This window comes from Protobothrops mucrosquamatus, unplaced genomic scaffold (assembly GCF_001527695.2).
Source record: "Protobothrops mucrosquamatus isolate PMUCROS unplaced genomic scaffold, P.Mucros_1.0 scaffold1620, whole genome shotgun sequence".
Lineage (NCBI taxonomy): Eukaryota > Metazoa > Chordata > Lepidosauria > Squamata > Viperidae > Protobothrops > Protobothrops mucrosquamatus.
Window position 1 is genome coordinate 18,661 of NW_015387781.1, and position 19,842 is coordinate 38,502.

The 19,842-nt window shown below is 37.5% G+C and overlaps 1 protein-coding gene across 1 annotated transcript in view; it reads left to right on the forward strand.

Moving 5' to 3' along the window:
• LOC107293452 (dystonin) overlaps nucleotides 1-19,842 on the forward strand; it is a gene marked incomplete at its 5' end in the record, with an annotated part of 166,922 nt that overhangs the window by 18,018 nt on the left and 129,062 nt on the right. The window contains 6 exon segments of the mRNA XM_029285407.1: nucleotides 8,729-8,749; nucleotides 11,088-11,219; nucleotides 11,868-12,101; nucleotides 13,580-13,864; nucleotides 14,986-15,531; nucleotides 17,871-18,047. Of these exon segments, the coding sequence (XP_029141240.1) occupies nucleotides 8,729-8,749; nucleotides 11,088-11,219; nucleotides 11,868-12,101; nucleotides 13,580-13,864; nucleotides 14,986-15,531; nucleotides 17,871-18,047 (1,395 nt within the window).

Below are 19,842 nucleotides of genomic sequence, written 5' to 3' on the forward strand. Positions count from 1 at the left end.
GAACTGTTAATACTGTTTTTTTTTAAAAAAAAATCCTGCATTGTTATATGCATCAGACAAAATAAGGACTAAATGAGAATTTTCAGAATTTTTGTGTAATAATTATAACTGAATGTGTAGGAAAAATATAGTCATGCGTATATGATTAAATCTTTAAAACTGTGTCTTGCATGGAACTAAGAATTAAAAAAAAATCATACATCACTTACCTTTCTTTTTAAAAACCCATCTTTTACAAATTCTATTTTTCAGAATCCTGACACCCTACAAAAATTTGATAGATTATACTTCGTGCTTTGTATATTTATTTCAAAAGTTGATTAAATTTCAGCTGGTTACATGCTTTTGAAAGGGCATTCTCACTAACTGTGAGATAATACCTTAATAATACCTACCATGATCTATAAAAAGTATTACAAAATCTCAGTTAATACATAAAATATATAAATATATTTAATATATGAAAACATATTTTTCACATGTATCTTCAATGTTTCTAATTGATGATTTTCGATGCAAACCAGTTGCAATGCATTTAGGTGGTTAGAGTGGTGTCGACATAAAAGTGCTGTATGCTGTAAACATGAGTAGCATGACTATTGGTATCACTATTTTCTGAATATCCTTAACTTCTCACCAACCACATAGATGGCATGACAGTTTGTCTTCCAGGAACGTGTCTTTTTCACTCACTATATGATCATTGGCTCTTGTATTCCACTAACCTTGTTGATGTGTGCAGAACATAGACTTTTGGTGCATGCCGTGTCTCAATCTTGTATCACACCATGTGCAGTTGAATCACTGACATAGATCATTTCTGCATTGACTTGCTAACATTCACAGTCTTGCTCCAAGTCTGGTAAGTAAATGACTTATTGCCATCTACAGATAAGTATTTAAATTCAGAGATTTCCTGTTTTAATATTTATTGGATACTGAAAAAAAATGTATTTTTATGTTCTTAGGTGGACAGAGTCATAGCTGGCATCATTGATCAGACTACCGGAGATACGTTTTCAGTCTTCCAGGCAATTTATAAAGGCCTTATTGACTATGACACTGGAATCCAATTACTTCAGAGGCAGATCATTTTGTCTGGTTTAATGTCACCTACCTTAGGAGAGAATTTTGATCTTGAACAAGCAAAGACCCTTAAACTTGTTGATGAACAAGTTGCGTTGGAACTACAAGGTTTGCAGAACGCTAAGAAGGTTATTTCGCAACTGAGTGCAGCCCCAATCCCGGTTGTGAGTGCTTTGGAGCAAGGAATCATTTCAGAATCTCTGGCTGTTAAAATTCTTGAAATCCAGCTTTCTGGAGGATATCTAAAAATAGCAGGCACAGAAGAACCGCTAACTTTGCACAAAGCTTTCCAAAAGAACCTGATTTCTGGAGCGCTATATACTATGCTTCTAGAAAGCCAGGACGCATCTAGAGACCTTATTGACCCCAGTACTGCAGAAAAGTTATCCTTTGAGGAATTGTTTGAAAGAACTGTAGCACACAAAGAAACAGGCTTAAGGTTTTTACCAGTGGCTCTTCAAGAAAGAGGCAAAATAACGCTGACATGTGGAAGGAAAATAACTCTTATGAGGGCAGCTCATGAAGGACTCATAGAGAAGGAGACTATGTTCAGGCTGTTAGATGCTCAGCTACTTTCTGGAGGCATAATTAATCCCAATTCAGATCACAGGATGACTGTTGAAGAAGCAATGAGAGAAGGAGTTATAGATCACGATACTGCCTGTGCCCTTTTGACTCGTCAAGTTCAGACAGGTGGAATCCTATCACCAAACTCCCCAAAACGTTTGACTATAGATGAAGCTGTGCAGTGCAACCTGATCTCTTCCACTTGTGCCTTGCTGGTATTAGAGGCACAGCAAGGTTTTATAGGACTCATTTGGCCACATAGTGGTGAAATATTCCCCGTATCTATATCTTTGCATCAAGGCATGATTTCTAATGAACTGGCCTGCAAAATTCTAGATGGGAGGCAAAAAATAGCTGCGCTATATATTCCAGAAACGTCGGAGGTAATCAGCCTAAGTAATGCAGCCCAGCAAGGAATTATAGATAGTAACATTTTATCCATTTTGAGCAATATTACACTTCCTGATGAATTGCTGAATGTGGATAATGTGCCATTCCCTTTGAAAAGGGCTGTAAGATGTCTGTCGTTTTGTGAATTCCACCCATCTCCAGAGAGTGATCAAAGAAAGGACATTGAGCATCTGAACACCGGCAAGCCCATAAGTCACCACTCGCAACAGAATCAAAAGCTATTCATGTCTTACCTAATGATAAACAGTTATATAGATGCAAATACAGGGCAGAGGCTTTTGTTGCATTGTGGTGACTTAAATGAAGTTGTCAGTTTGTTAATGAGTGACAAGAACTCTGAATGCATTACAGTTGGAACTGAAGATCAATTTTGTGAATCTTCTGCAAATAGGGAAGGTTCAGATCTTGAGCAACTGCCTAAAAATGTATTACTTAGCTTTGTTACTGGCAGTGCCTTAGGTCAAGACACAAGTATCCAAAGTATGCTTAGCAACAATAACAAGGAATTTCAAGAAGCTCCCCAGAAATTAGTTAACCAATCTTGTGCTAAAACTGATGAGGCAAAAGAATCCCTTGATAAGCATTTGCTAGAAAATCATCTTTTAAGCAGAAATGAAGTTGGTATTTGCACGATAAACAGGGGAAATGAGAGTGGCCATGAAAATCTTTTAGGTAAACTAGATAATGTTTTGGATGCAAATAATCTTTCAGCATTTACTAATGAAAGAGAAGTACCAAACAGCACCTGGGAATGTCTACCTCATGTTCTGCTGGATAATGAAGAAAGTATATTAATAAAAGATGCAGAAAAAGTTAATTTCCAGGAGAGTTTACTTGCCACTCTGAAAACCGGACATAAATCTTTAAAAGATCTTACTCAGAAAGAATTAGGGGTTTGTAATGAAGAAGGGATATTACAGTCAGATATTAACATCATTGCTGCATCCCATAGTCGTATTAATAGTTACAGAGTATCTCCTTTGGAACCTAGAGAGCCTACTCCTGATAACCTATTAGATACTAGTAGTTGTATGACTAGCCATTGGACATCTGTGAAGGAAAATATTTTTTCTAAGGATGATCCACCTCTGAAAGACAACATCACCTTGATCAATCAGGAACAGATTACAACTGAAAGAAATGAATCTCTGGAGAGCAATATTAATATCAAAGACAAACCTGTAAATGAGAGTAGCATAGATAGTAGAACTTTGCATGATTATTGTACTAAATCTTACAGAGTTCCACCATCGGAATGTGACATTACATCCATTGACCCCTTTCAGATAGATCGTATTGTCACTCATATTGGCCTTCCAGTGGAAGGCAATATTGGTACAGATTTGGCAGGAATCAGTTCTGGATTTCTTGATGGGTCACCTATCAGTAGAGATAACCAGCTTAGATTACTTAATGAGCCATCCTTGAATAATAATAGGTTACTTCTAGAAGGCAGCAATAGTAAGCCTTGTGAAACATGGGATGAAAGAAAATGTATCACTCCACATTTGGAAAATAGTAACAAATACAGAGATAGTCAAGGCCTTTGTGACATAGCTCAGCATAAAGAAGGCAGCATGCATAATTATCATGATGATGATATTGTTGATAATATGGCCAAAGTTGATAAGGGTAGGTCCTCTACAGATAAGGGAACTATTATTTCAGAAGGCAGTGACAATGTACTGTGTATTGCTGTAGATAAGCCAACAGAAGAAGCATCAACATACCTTTTGCATAATAAAGAGGAGAGTTTTCTAGGCTTTGGTCATTTGGATAATGATGATACACTTGAGACTGTGACTAAGAAGCCATTCAGTGAAGGCCCTGTTCAAGAAGAGAAGGGAGAAGGGACTGGAAATGTAGACAAGGGATGGAGGGAAAGAGAAAGAGATGAGGTTTTCACTTCCCTGAGAAAATTGGATGAAGCTGAAATAAAAAGAGATAGGCAAGAGCACAGTAGTACTGAAGAAGAATATTATTCTGATGAAACCGGACAAGAAAGCATTTCTGCAGATAATAACTTGGGTAATAAGGATAATGAAAGTGAAGATGACTTTGATAGTTATGATTATGTAGATTTTGATTATTATACATCTGATGAGACCGATTATGAGAACGAGGAAGTGATGGAAATGCACTACTCACAGTGTCAGGGTATAAGTGCTGACAGCCAGTGTTCAGGAGACGAGAGAGAGCAGTTTCAACAGAAGACAGAAGACAACATTACTTGTCATGACTGCAACTTGCAAGTAGAGTTGAAAAATGGGAATTTTAAAAGAAACATTGTTGATGATTGTCAAAATATAACAAATGATAAAAGTAAAGAGGAAAGCCAGAAAGATGCTGAAAAGGTTTCGGCGGAGAATGCCCCTGGAACAAAAGATGCTCAGGCTGACCCAGATGTTGTTCTTCAAAACACCTCGCCCTCTGAGCACAACAAGGCTATCGGGCATGATGTAAAAGCAGTGTCATTACTGAGTTGTAAGAAAAGTCACGGAGTAAATGATGGACAATTAACACAAGATATCATGGGTGATGTAAAACAGAATAAAAATGGAGTATGCCTTCTGCAGGGAGAGAGTATCCGGGAGTCAGATGGAAGCTTGACAAAGAATTGTCCATTGGGCGTTAAAAACACTTACGAAACTATTCCCTCATGTCAGGAGAAAGCAAGTCTTGATCCGTTTTCAAATGAAGCTAAATCCCATCTACAACCTAGTTGCTTTGCCGCAGACGTAACTATTGACCGTGATGAGGAAGTTGAAGTGGTTGACCTTTCTACTTACTTAAAGCAGTGTGCACAAAATATCAAGACCAAGGATATCCTTCCACTGAGACAAAGAGTTTCATCCGAGGTCGTGGAACTTGAAAGAGGCAATAAAGAGAATGGAATGGAAGCTGTAAAAACCCAAACAAAACGGCATTCCGAAGAACCGAATTTCCAGATTCTGACATCAGATACACCAGATCCTATCCAAATGAGTGACACTAAAGAAAGAGAAGGACATTCCAAATTGTATCATGAAAAACTCCAGTCTGAGAGCTTTGATATTATGGAAGATAAAACTGCTGAAGACGTAATTAACAAGGTTGGAATGGGTTGTAAGGAATGTTTGCAAACAGCGGGCTCCTTTTTTGATACTTTAGGCACTATGGGTAACAGCTGGCCTAGTACAAAACAGAATATGCATGAAATACTTGTTAATCGCAGTACTGAAAGAAATGATGAGGTAGAGGAAGATAACAATTCTACTTTCTTACAAAAAGCCACCAAGAAAAATGTGCAATTATCACAAAAAGGAGCACATCTGTCTGATTTTCCTCTAGTAGAGGATCAGAACATACTCTTGTCTAATGTCCCTGCTACATTGCATGAAACCTTACCAAACATACTTAAAAACAGAATAGAAGATTTCTGCATTCACTACAAGCAGGAAGATAACTCTTTAAGTTATACTGGCACAAGGGCTTTAATGCAAAATGTATTTAAAACAGTTGATCATATGCATCAGGGACAGTCGAATCAGTCTGATAACAAAGATGAAAACTCTGTTGCCGAAACAGCCATTCTGGTCAATCCATTTTGCATCAGTGCAAATGAACACAATCCTCCCCCAGATGTTTGGCTTGATAATAGCAGTCCTGATCTCCTCCTTGATATACTGAAGCAAGATAATTCTAATCATAAAAATAATGACAAACATGGAGTCATCAGCGACAAAGACCAGACTGAAAAGAATCAGGTGAAAATAGTTTCTCAGCTTGATCAATTATTTCCAAACCCAGATGGAGCTAAAGATGCATCAGAATTAAAATCAATTGCCTGCTCAAAGAATCCAGCTCTGAGCAGTAACACTCTTGTTTTGGAAACAAATCGGTCTAAGGAAAAATACCATTCAGGAGAATACTTTTGTGATCATGCCTTGGAAATGAGGGAATCTTTTCCAGGATCTGTGGCAATGAGCATGGTGAGTAGCAACTTTTACACTGTTGTATTTATGTTTTGTTTCTTTGAGTGGCTGTACCATTTCATCAAACACGTCTGAACGGTAGGGAAATTGCTTTAAATTCCCTGTAAAGAAACATAAATGTTTTCTAGTTATTGGTATTGTAGGATCACTGGTAAAAAATTTTAATTTGATCCTCCAGGCTTATTTTAAAGTATAGTTATTAAGAATTGGTTTTAATGTGAATAATAATAAATGCAGATGAACTGCTTTTATAAATAGTTTGGCTAAAATGACCTGTTGTTCAATAATGCTTCCAGTTACCCAGTGCTCTGCAGCCCTTTTCTTGGCACACGGAGAACCTGAGAAGGCACTTGATAATGGTCCAAGATATGAAATTTCTCTTAGATGATCTGCAGCCCATCAGTAATGACTTGGAAGCTCTAAAAGTACAACTTGAACAATTAGAGGTAAATTATTGATTTTCATAGAAAGTAGGATTAGTATAGAAATGTTTATTTATTTAACAAATGTATATGGCTTACAAGATCCAGACTTACATGTCTGAGATAGGATTTCAATCCAGGTCTCCCCTATTTGAATTCAGTGTTTATGCGCTATATCATTTGCATGTAAAGAAAGGTTAATATGTAAAGTTACAATTTGTAGTAAGAGTAGTGGTAATATTACACAGGAGTCGATTTCATTATTCTTTTTTCTGATATGCAATACCTGATAGAATATAATTCATTCTGACTAATAGAATGAAAAGTAGAATTCGTCTGTTTTTATTCTCATTTCGTGCTACTATATTATACTTTATTTTTTTATACATATAGGCATTTGAATCAGGACTTGCTAGGTTTGCTGTCACTTTGCAAAAAGATATGAAGTTGGCAGAAGGCTTTCTGAAATTACAGTCCAGAGGTGTTCCTGCACAGCAGCTGGAAGATCTAAAAGAAAGCTATAAATGCTTAGAGAAGGAATTCTCTGCGGTCTGTGAAATGTCTTCAAACCGAGCAAAGCAAATAGCCTTTGCTGTAGACTCTGAAATTGTGGGTTCATGTTCCATATTTTGCTTACTTGAATAGATCATTTAAAAAAAAAATTCACACCAATACAAAGTTACGGTCTGGTACATAACCTTAAAATAATCCCCAATTTAAAATATAATACAATAAAACCATGTGAAATATTTGATGACGAATGTATGATTTGATATTATCTTGCTTTTAAATTCAGGTACAGGTAGTCCTCAACTTATGACCACAGTTGAGCCCAACATTTCTGTTGCTGAGCAAGACAGTTGTTAAATGAATTTGGCAAGATTTTTACGACCTTTCTTCCCACAGTTCTTAAGTGAATTACTGCACCTCTTAAATTAGTAACACGGTTGTTAAGTGAATCTGGCTTCCCCATTGACTTTGCTTGTCAGAAGATCACAAAAGGTCATCACCTGGTCCCAGGACATGACAATCGTCATAACTCTGAGTCAGTTGCCAAGTGTCTGAATTTTTGGTCACCTTACCATGAGGATGCTGCAATAGTCATAAGTGTGAAAAACGGCCATAAGTCACTTTTTTCAGTGCCTTTGTAACTTTGAATGGTCACTAGGTGAACTGTTGTAAGTCGAGGACTACCAGTATTTTATCCCTTTCATCTCTTTTTTATTTCTTCCAATCCTCTCCAACCTGTATCCCCTTGATTCCTCTCACATCAAAAAAAGATTTATTTAAAAGCTCGGTTGTGTATAGAGGGAAGAACGTTATGCATTGGAAGGATAGGCCTGATAGTTTCTGCATTGATAACATAAAATGACTTTTGCAGATCAGAGTAAGAGTAATTTTGTTTTGCTTTGGCTTGCTATAATCTAAGAATGCTCTGGTTTCTTTTTAAGTCTGATAAAACTTAGCAAAATATATGTTTTAAACACTTATATATATATATATATATATATTAGGGCAGTGGTGGCGAACCTATGGCATGGGTGCCAGAGGCGGCACTCAGAGCCCTCTCTGTGGGCACACGCGCTGTCGCCCCAGTCCTAGGCCTTCAGCTGGTTTTTATAAAACCTTTTGGCTTTAGGCCTCCGCCGCCATGTACAAAAAAAAAAGGTTCAATCAATCAGTCAATTTCAACTTCTCGCGGGGAAAAAAAGATCTTGCAAAGTTGGAATTGATTGATTGAACTTTTTAGTCCCACCCAGTCTGCTGTTACCACCGCAGCCACGCCCACCCAATGGGCCACGCCCACCAGGCACCCGACGATGCATAAGTGGGTTTTGGGTTGCAGTTTGGGCACTCAGTCTCTAAAAGGTTCGCCATTACTGTTTTAGGGCAAGCTTGCTGTGTTGCATCAGGAACTTTTAGTTAGTCTTCAAGAGTTCACAGATTGGATCGTTGAAAAGAGTGAAACGATGAATAATTTGAAGACGGTGAATGTTTGTGATGTGGAAGATGTGAAGCAAAGGCTTCAGTTAGCCAAGGCAAGTATCTGCTATTATTTATTAAATTTATTTGCCGCCATCTCGTCACAAGGTGAGTCTAAACACTTACCAATTGATAGTTAATGATAATTACATATATTTCCAGAGAGTGATGTTTTATGGGGAGGATGGGGATGGATAGAAAAAAAAAACATTAGACCATTGTGATATAAGCCCCATTATTTTTGTACCTATGTTGCGGCATCAAACACACATAAAAAGGGTGGAGCTTAAGGCACAAAAGCAGCAAGTTCCCTCTGCTCCCAGTCATGAGACATTGGAAATGATGTTAACTTGGAATCACTCTCATTTACCAATAATCCAGATTAGCAATTTCCTGAATCAGTTACTCTGCATATGTTGTATACAGTAGGTGACATACCAACAATTGCACTAAATTATTACAGTAGCTGTAAAGCTCCAGAGTAGAAAGTAACTTATACAATTCATTGTAGGACCAAACGTTCACTTCTACAAATACTAAGGATATCATTTAATAAATTATTACTCATATATTTTCCATATGTTTCTTTTTAGAATAAAGTAGCTACAGCTTTAACATAGCTATAACTTCATTACTATGATTCTAAAATCTTTAAATTGAATATTAAGATCAAAGATAAATACAATAGATTTGAAGTATCAGTTTTCACCAGAGTTGCACAAGGTTTTTGGACTCCATGGTAAGTGTCAACAGATAATAGAAGAAATATGATTCTAATTTTATAACTTTAATATTTTTATGGCAATAAATGCTCCTGATATACCAATTGTTTTTCTTATATAACTCTGATTCCAGAATGTTTAATCAGTCTTCTCCAAACAGGTACCTTCCAGGTGAATTGGACCCACAACCTGATTATCATAAAACATAGCCTGTATTGCCTAAAGATGATAGGAGTTGTAATTTATCACATCTGGGCAGCAGTAGATTTGGATAAATTATTCTAGATAACTTTATGAACAAAATAAAATTTGAAACAAGTTCAGAAACATTTTTAACAATACTGGTTTTCTAATTCCTGATAATGTTGTTTAGAATATTATCTGGCTTTTTTTTTTTTTTTGCTTAATTTGCAGGACCAAGAAAAAGAGCTTGGATGTAGAAAAATGCAATTGGAATCTACAGCATTTGATATTCAGTTCTTCATTTCTGAACATGCCCAAGATCTGTCCCCAAATCAAAGCAAACAACTGTTGAGGCTATTAAATTCTACACAACGACACTTCCAGGAAATGCAAGAAAAAATAAGATCTCAAGTGGATCATTTTGAATCTCTCTTACAAACAGCTCAAGTTCTTATTGATCAGCAGGTTTGCTTTTCTCCCTGGCCTTGTGCTTGCTATATTACTAGATAGAAAAAGCAGCAAGGTGCCACCTGAACTCTGAAGCTATTGAACAACTGTGTTTATCCTTCAAGATTCTAGAGAGGCATTATCAACAGTTAGTTTAATGATCATTTACCCCTTCATAATAATAATTTTTACCAGAACTCACACACGTCATACAACCCGCCTTTACCCTACAGAGTTCCATCCAAAAAAGGTGCCGGAACTCAGTTCTGGGCGTTCTATGACAAAAAAAGCCCCGATTTTTACAATGTCAGAACATTTTGGCTTCCAAAAGTAGTAGGAAGTAACCTTTCAGTTAAGATTTTTTTCCCCTTAAAAATGAAACTTAAAAAGCAACCGTAATACAGAAAGGGTGAGTTCTAAGTTGGAATGAAGGTTTAAGTGTGTAGAAAAAAGGGGAGTTTGGTGATTCAATCCTACTCCTTCCTGTCAAGTACAGCCAAACCCATCAGTTTCTTTGTATGTGGGAAAACCATTGTGTAGCTTAGTAATTTCCATGGTCTTTCATGGGTGAAATAATATGTTGTTGGGATCATGTTTTATATCCAAAGATGCCTACCTAGAGATTCCATCAACTAGTATATGAAAAATAAAGACTTTGGTCAGAAGACTTGTTCAGAATGGAGCTAATAGAAAAGGCAATAACTCCAACTAGATTCAAGAGATATTGCTTAAGGGCCGGGAGTGGAAGTCTTCATATTAGAAAGGCTAATACTTTATTAAAATAACACAGATAAAAAAAATACATAGAATGGGATGATGGGATAAGTGAGCCAATGAATCTTATTGCACGTGTGCTTCTGTATTGTTTAAAATACATACATAATCTCAGTGCTGATAACATTGACATGTACCAACTATCTAACACATAGTTTTCAACTAACATTGGTTTTGACATCCTTGTTTTAGAATTAATGCTTGTGTGTTACAGATTTTGAACAAGACAGAAATTTGGATTTTCACACGCCTAATGCATGGCCAGACTTCTGCTGGGCGATTCCATCTCAAACTGGTCTCTTTACTTACAGCATTTGTGAGGTTTATCCATACCTTTTATATTCCATTTCTTTAAACTGTGTGCAACTGCTATCATGTTTACAGCATACTTTCAGAAACAATTTCTAATGAAAGCTTTGCAACGTGTTTGCTTGAAAATTAACTTACACAACAACTTTTGTGTGCCTTTATGCAGCTTTGTTCTTATTCCAAAACAGGATTTGATGGATCAGCATGAGGAATTCCAAGAAAAATTACAGGATATATGCGATCTACTCACACAGACAGAAAATCAGATCATCGGCCACAAAGAGGCCCTTGTGATTGAAGATAGCAAGACTGAATTACAGCAATACCAAACCAGGCAACAGGTAAATTATTGCGTATCAACAACACACTAAACAGTTTGGATTTCACCAAGGGTCAGTTTGCACTGAGTGGAATCACTTCTCATGTTTAACCATGGTTTTAGCCAGGGCTTTTTTTCAGCCGGAACGCGGCGGAACCGCGTTCCGGCACCTTTTTCCGGGCCGGCCGCACCGGAAATAGCCCCTCCCACACCGGAAATAGCCCCTCCCACACCGGAAATAGCCCCTCCCAAATTTTACTTGCATTCCTGTTCTCTAAAGGGGCGGTCCTAGGGTTTGATGAGGGCGTGGCCAGGTTTGAGTTCCACCACCTTTTCTCCGAGAAAAAAAGCCCTGGTTTTAGCTTATTGGGAAAACCAAGACGTTGTGAGTGCAAACCATGGATTATTGCTAAACCTGTGACATAAGCCCCAAATTGATGCATTATTCAGCAGATTCTCATTGAAACAAACAGTCTGTACTGAGAAAGTCAGGGATTTAGGAGTTAAAACAGGTGCCTTTAATCTTCCAAAAGGTTTAAAGTTTCTATTTTCCCCAATAAATCTCCCAAAATGTTTCCAAAATTCGAGAAAAAGGGAAGGAAATGGAATAGAGTTGTCCTGTGGTTAAATAATGGTTTCCTGATTTGTATTACTGTTGCCATTCTTCAAGGAATTACAGAAAAATATGCAAGCAAATACACAGGCCTTGGCAGAAATTGTGAAAGATACAGAAATGTTCTTGAAAGAGAATGGGGAAAAGCTGCCGTTGGAAGACAAGACTGCTCTTGAGAGGAAACTGAATGAAGCGAAGACCAAGTGTTTGCTGCTAAGCCAGAAGGCAGAGGAATCCAGAAAAGAGCTGGATAAAGCTGTGACAACCGCTATTAAACAAGAAACAGAAAAGGTTCTTTGGCAAATATTTACTTTTCCTTTCAAAATGATTTATTTTCATAATTTTCCCTGGTGTGTACTTGCTGATATGATTGAGAGATTTCAAAAAAATCATTTGACAACTGAAAGAGTTGATCATCATCATTCATTCACGTATGCATATGTTTTCATTTATTCATCAAACATACCTAGATTTATAAACATATCCATTTATAAATATATTCATCAAACTACAGTTTAAAAAGAAATCCCAAACCATTCCAGAAAGCTTAGAAGCGGTGTAGTTCCACCACCCGTCCTTAGAGTAGGGGCTTTTCTAAACATAATAACTTTCCAGTGATTGTCTTGATTTTTCTAAGAATGGGATAAAGCAATTAACATTCCATGGGTATTTACAAGTAACCAAATGCTCCTAAAAACAAATGATGCTCTCTTAACAACCACTTGCTCACTAGTTGAATTTATGATGGTGCTGAACAAGTGATACTTAAGACTTCGGCAACATCAGTACATGATCAGTACATGATTGCGAACCAGATGCTCGGCAACCTGCTTGCAATTAAAACATTGCAATATCCCATAGTCCAGTGATGGCGAACCTTTTAGAGACCGAGTTCCCAAACTGCAACCCAAAACCCATTTATGCATTGTCAGCTGCCGGGTGGGTATGGCCCATTGGCTGGGCGTGGCCGCGGTGGTAACGGCAGACTGGGTGGGACTAAAAAGTTCAATCAATCAATTCCAACTTTGCAAGATCTTTTTTTTCCCCGTGAGAAGTTGAAATTGATTGAACCTTTTTTTTTTTTTTGCACACGGTGGCGGAGGCCTAAAGCGAAAAGGTTTTATAAAACCCAGCTGAAGGCCTAGGACTGGGGCGACGGCACGCGTGCCCACAGAGAGGGCTCTGAGTGCCGCCTGTGGCACCTGTGCCATAGGTTCGCCACCACTGCCATAGTCACATGATCACCATTGTGAGACCTTCACTGCTGGCATCAGACAAGCAAAGTCGATGGGGAGGCTGGCAGGAGGTTGCAAATGGTGAACACATTGGCATTGCACCTAATGATGGCACAGAATTTGCTGCATGACAGCAACTGAAAGTACCAGAACTGCTGCCACTAAGCACCTTGGTTATGCAGCAGTGTTGGAAATTCCAGTCCCAATTACCATTGTTAAGTGAGGACGACTGCTTTCTATTGCTATTGCTGTTGTTATCCAAATAACCTGGCTGTTGCTGTGGTATCCAAGTAATCTGGCAATATTTTAAGGAATGAAAGCAAGCATAAAATCAGTGCACAGGATTATTATTATTTTTAAGCAAGGATTGTCTTTGTTTTCACATTTGTTTTTAGACTTACTGTTTTGGTATCCAGAAAGTTCTTTCGTTTTCAACCAAAATTTGCATTACTATAATAGATTGGGGACATTTTTGTATCTCTACCATGAATATTTCTGAGCAAGCTATTGATGGTTTGAACTTCAATTGTTCAGGTTGCAGCTAGACAACAACTTGAAGAGAGCAAAAATGTGGTAGAAAATCTTCTGGTTTGGCTGTCAAATGTAGACAAGGATGCTGACCATAGAGGTACAGAATGCAAGCCAACAATCAAACAGAATGGCATTGATTTTCATGAAGGAGATGGAGAGGATTTGATTGGAGGGGAAGATGAAGTAAATGGCAACTTGCTAGAAATCCAAGAACAGAGTGAAACTCTTGTAGATGGACGACCTACACTGTCGGATGATAATCTCAACATGCAATACCAGAAAGCTAAGGTAATGTTTACACTTATTAGTAATTGCAAGCATTTCATTCTTGTCCTGGGGGTGGGAGAAGGAGGTATGGATGGAGCAAAACGAATACACATTCTGGACTGTGCTTAAAACTGAGACTAGAATATGTAAAACAAGGTCTAGTGCAGGGGTGTCAAACTGTCGGCCCACGGGCCGGATGCGTCATGACGAAACTGAACCCACCCTATTGCCGGCAATGGAATAAAAAGTCGCGATACGTCACGACACATCACGTGACGTTGCGAGTTTGACACCCTTGGTCTAGTGGAATCAAAGCTTATTGCTGGGATCATTTTAAGTCCCTAAATCTCCAGAGCTATTGGAAATGCTACCTTTTTTCTTGGTGTACTGCAAAGCTCAAAGAGTTCTCATTGGAAATTATATCACAAGATTCAAGAGTGGAACCAAGAGGTGGTTTTGATTTCTACTTTGGAGTTGAAGGTACTCGGAGAAAAGAAAAGTCAGAGGAAAGTGGGGAAAAAACTCTTCGTCATCCTTTTTAACATAATACAGTAACAGGACACATACAAAAGAACCTAAATGCCCCTATAAATCAGCAGGGGAATTTCTTCAAGGGCCTCAGTATTAGAAGTACTATGTTACACCCAAGAAGCATACATGATGAAATGTATATGATGAGTCAGTTTGGTGTAGTGATTAAGGTACCAGGCTAGAGATTGTGAGTTGGAGTCCTGTATTAGGTATAAAAGCCAGCTGGATGTCCTTGGGCTAGTCATTCTCTCTCAGCCCAACTCACTTCACAGATTTCTTGCTGTGAGGAAAATAGCAGGAAGGAGTATTATATACTGTATATTTGCTGCCTTGAGTTACTTATAAGGATTACAAAAATCAATTTTTTTTAAAAAAAATACATATTTTGACATGAACTCAACTGGAACCTTTTGAATAAGTTTTAACATGTTTGCATGTGATCATTTTGGCAGTGGAAGATTAAATGAGATTAGTGGTAGCATATACCGGTAGTAAAGAATCAGTTGTTGGTTCTAAGTGATTTTCAATATTCTATGAATAGAAATTTACTAAACATGGTGTCCTGCTGTGGAGCAAAAGTCTAATTCCACGCACTCTGGGTTCCTCCCCAGGCGCAACATGAAAAAATTATCTCACAGCAACAAGCCGTCATCGTAGCAACACAATCCGCCCAGGCTCTGCTTGAGAAGCAAGGACATCACCTTTCACCAGAGGAAAAAGAAAAAATCCAACGGAATTTAAAGGAGCTGAAGGTGCAGTACGACACTGCATTGGCTGAATCCGAACAGAAACTGAAGTTAACCCGCTCGCTACAGGAGGAGCTTGAGAAATTTGACGCAGATTACTCAGAATTTGAAAGTTGGCTGCAGCTGGCAGAGCAAGAGCTTGAGAACCTGGAGATTGGAGCCTCTGACTTCGGCGGCATTAGCATCAAACTGCAAAGGCAGAAAAGTTTTTCTGAAGATGTCATTTCTCACAAAGGGGATTTGAGGTTTATCACCATTGCTGGACAGAGAGTATTGGAGGCTGCTAAATCCTGCAACAAAACAGAAAGTGTCAGATACGAGAAAGAAGGCATGGATACCTCATCGACTTACATGGAAGTACAGGATAAGCTGGATAGAGCAACTAGTCGCTTCAAAACCCTCTACTCTAAGGTAAATTGAATTGTATGTGCATGGGATTTTCTAATTTATTGCATTATATCCCGCCTTGCTTCACAGTTTTCCAAGTCTGGTTCTCCCCATGTTTTTTAATCCCTCCAAATCAGATTGGGCTGAGTTGGTACTGGAACTTCTGTTGCTGAGCAAGGTGGTCATTAAATGAGTTGTGCCTGATTTTGTCACGTTTTTGGCCACTTAAGCAATTCACTGTGGCCATTAAGTGGAGCACATGATCATTAAGCAAATCCAGATTCTCCCATTGATTTTCCTTGTCAGAGGTTGGCTGGGAAAGTCTCCGATGGCAATCGTGACCCCAGGAAGCTACAACCATCGTAAATGCATACCAGTTGCCAAGTGCCCCAATTTTGATCATGTGACCGTGACAATGTGGCAATGGTTCTAAGCAGCTTTTTCAGGGCTCTGGCAATTTTGAATGATGGCTAATCAAATGGACCTACGTCAAGGACTGCCTGTATTGTAGTGAGCGCAGTGTTTCCTGAATACAGCCAGTGAAGAAGACCTAGTGACATTTCTGAAAACGAGGCTAAAAATTGATGGGAAATATATACATAAATCTGCATGAATGATTTTTTTCCTGATGATTGAGGTACCAATTCCACACCAGGTGCACATTATTACCTGTGCTTTCTTGATTGTTTTCCACGAGGTTTCTGGGTATAATTCAAAGAGCATGTTTTAATCTATGAACTTCTTTATAGTTTGGCCTTCACCTATCAGTGTAGGTGAATCAACTGTTTTAGCCTGAGCTAAAATTCTGCTAGGCAGCTTTGAGGCCAAACAGTTGTGCGTTAAGACAATGCATTTATTAAACACACACTTCTAAACAATAAATTCTTCTAGTGCATACAAAGTTCAGTGTTAATTACTTTGCTACAATCTACATAGTCAATTTTTTACCATTTATATAGTTTGGCATTTAGCCACTAGATGGCGCTAAGTGTATTAATAAAACAATTGCTCAGTAGTCAGAAGAGGGAAAAAAATGATGAGAAAACTTCTAAAACTTGGATTCTTCCAATGCAGATTCTTCCAATGAGCACAAAGGGAAGTATCACCCTTTCCTCAAACTATTACCTTTATCTTCATTGAAAGAAAATGGTATATGTCAGTATTTTCAAAAACAATTTCCTGCTAAGCTGATAAAGTAGTGAATAAGAGGAAACTTCTACAGTATTGTAGAAAACGTTAATAGTATAAAATCAGTAGCATTTTGTGGAAATATAGACATCAATTTTTTTTGTAATATATTTTATTGATTTTTTTAAACATAGATCACTTAATAATTGGTGAACAGTGTGTTGTCAGGCTTTACATTTGTAAAACAATCACTAACAATTGATTTCTATAATCCATAATCCACATAATAGTTTTAGTTGATTTCCTCTTTTCCCCAAAATGTCCTCTTTTGCAAACATTGGGTTAATACAATTCTTATTGTTTTGATTAAATTAAATATATATTTTTTCCAATATTCTTAAAAATAATAATCACATCAATATAATATTTCTTTTCTATCCAATCATTCTGGTTGCCTCATCATAGATCCTGTTACAGTCCTTATTTAAATTTGTTTCTCCCACAAAATTCAAAGTATTCTTACTGATTAAGATTTTCTCAATTTTTTAAAAAAAATTAAGTCTATTTTTTCCATATGAACCATCTCAGCACTTTTACATTTCTTAAGGAATAGATAAAACAGTAAAAAAAAAGAAAGGAGAGCAAGAGTAAAGAAACATAAAACAATAACATACTACTTAAAATATATATCCCTCCTAAGCTAATATACATTTGTTTCCAAGATTTCTTATTCTTTTTAACCATAATTAAAAATATGTTTAATCTTTCAATATTCCATTTAATACATCTAGTCATCTGGTCCTTTAACTCTTATTTAAAAAATGTGTTTTTTTTAAAATATAGATATCAAATTTATTGATGTGCTAATTATATTGTGTGAATGCAGTCACTGGGACTGTAATAAGATTAAAAATATAAATAATTTGTCATTGGATTTTTGTATTTCTTGATGAAACGGCCACAAATACTTTCTTGACTTGATTTCCTAGTTTGTTCCCATCTATCTTACCACATGTTTAGGTTTAGGTCCACATGTTGATTTATTACAACAGAACGTGAAAAGACCATATAGCAAAATTAAGTACAATTAAGTTTTATCCACTGTTGTAACAGTTTCTGACAAAAATCAGTATGGAATGAATGCCTATGGCAAATTGCAAGGGTATAACTACAAATATAATTTTAAAAAAGCATTTCTCTTTTTAAATGTTGTTTTCTATCCTACCTCCTTCTAGTGTAGTATCTTTGGAAATAATCTCAAAGACCTGGTAGATAAATACCAGAATTACAAAGATGCTGCATCTGGACTTCTGTCTGGACTCCAGGACTGTGAAGAAGCTGTGAATAAGCAACTATCTGAAGCAATTGCTGGGGATCCAAGAAATCTCCAAAGGCAGCTAGAAGAAACCAAGGTAAATCTTGTGCTAGGTTAAAGACATTAAGGCAAGGGCAGATTACAAAGGAAAGAAAGGAAAACCCTCCATATTTTAATGCAATTTGCCCAATGCAGATTTTCCTGAAACTGTATGATAACTTGAATTAGTGGCATGGTGGCCTAAAGGTGGAGCTCTTGCCTCACAGTCAGGAGGCTGTGAGGTCAATCCTAGGTAGCGGCAGATATTTTTCTCTCTGGGCGCAATGAGTAATTGTCTGCTGTGAACTCCATGTGGGTGTCAGGAAGGGCATCCAGCCAGTAAACTCTCGAGCTCCGTTCAATCGCCCCAACTTCACCCCAATGCAAGGAATTACAGGGTTGTTAAAAAAAAAAAAGCCTGAATACAAATACCTTTCAATACCTCAACTTTTTCAAAACGTGTAAGAAAGTGATATTAGGGAAAGTACGCACAAAATACTTTCTTGAGTTAAAATAAAACTGCTGATCAAAGGTTGGGTAGGCTTTGGAATTTTTTTTCACTTTTTCAAGTTAAAATGACTCTTAAAGGAACAACACGTTTACTTGCTTTTTTAAAAAGCTTGAAAATGTTGTGGTGCTTTACCTAATATTAGAAAGGTGCTGCCTGTGTGTCTTCTGAAGAGTGTCTTTGGAATCGTTTTGAAAGAAACTACAGACTTGCTGCCTATCAAGAAAAAGAGAACCGCATTAATTCAGAAATTTCCAGTGTATTAAAAATAAGTTTGGGTTAAATTCCATAAAAGAGGTAGTGAGCATCTTTTAAAGGTAGTCCTCACTTAACAGTGGTAATTGGGACCAGAATTTCCATCACTAAATGACGTGGTTGTGAAGCATGATGTCAAATGGCTGTGCCGCTTAGTGATGGAAATTCTGCCGCTTCCTAATGCCCTCACTAGGCAAATCACCACAGATCGTTAAGCAAGGACAAGACATGGTCGCCATTTGCAACCTCCTGCCGGCTTCCCCAATGACTTTGCTCGTAGAAAGCTGGCAAAGAACATCACAAATGGTGATCATATGACCACAGGGATGCTGCGACTGATATAAGTAGGAGGACCAGTCATAAGGACCATCCGTTCAGTGCTGTGTTAACTTTGAATGGTTGCTGAATGAGCGATTGAACTTTGGGCAAGTGCTGAATGTGGTCCAGGCAGAGGGCTCGGAGGTTAGATGGACTGGGAGATTACAATTGCTGTTGAATGTTCATTGGTTTTGATATCACCAGCCTACAATTTTTATCCTACCGTTTGTTGCTTTTGGAATTTTGCTCGTTTGTTTGTTTGTCAATTGATCAAATTTATTGGCTGCCCATCTTAACTCTGGGCAGCTCACAATGTGCATCGTTAGCCTCCCACAGTTATACTTGTGATGTGAGTTCAAAAGCAAATTGATTTAATAAATAAATACATGCTTTAAAAAAAGTCTCATTTAAGCCAAAGCTACTTTTTGCAGCTGATAAAACTACTTAGTAATCCCGCGAGACAGTGACCAAGACAGTGACCTTGGCTGCATGAATAGGATAATCCTTTTACCAAGATTAAGTGTCCAAAATACTCTTCATTCCCCAAGGTCCTAGCTTTGTTTCTAGTATTCTCCAAGGATTTCCTTAAAAAGCAAAGCAACACCTGCCCCAACCCTCATGGGAAAAGGGATTATTGTTGCAATAATGAAAAATAATTACGTCTTAATACAATAAAGTCAATACATTACTGAAACTGAAAATTGCAAAATAATAAATTAAGGCACAGCTATGGGACAACCCAAAGAAATAAAACAAGAATGCAGCTTAGATA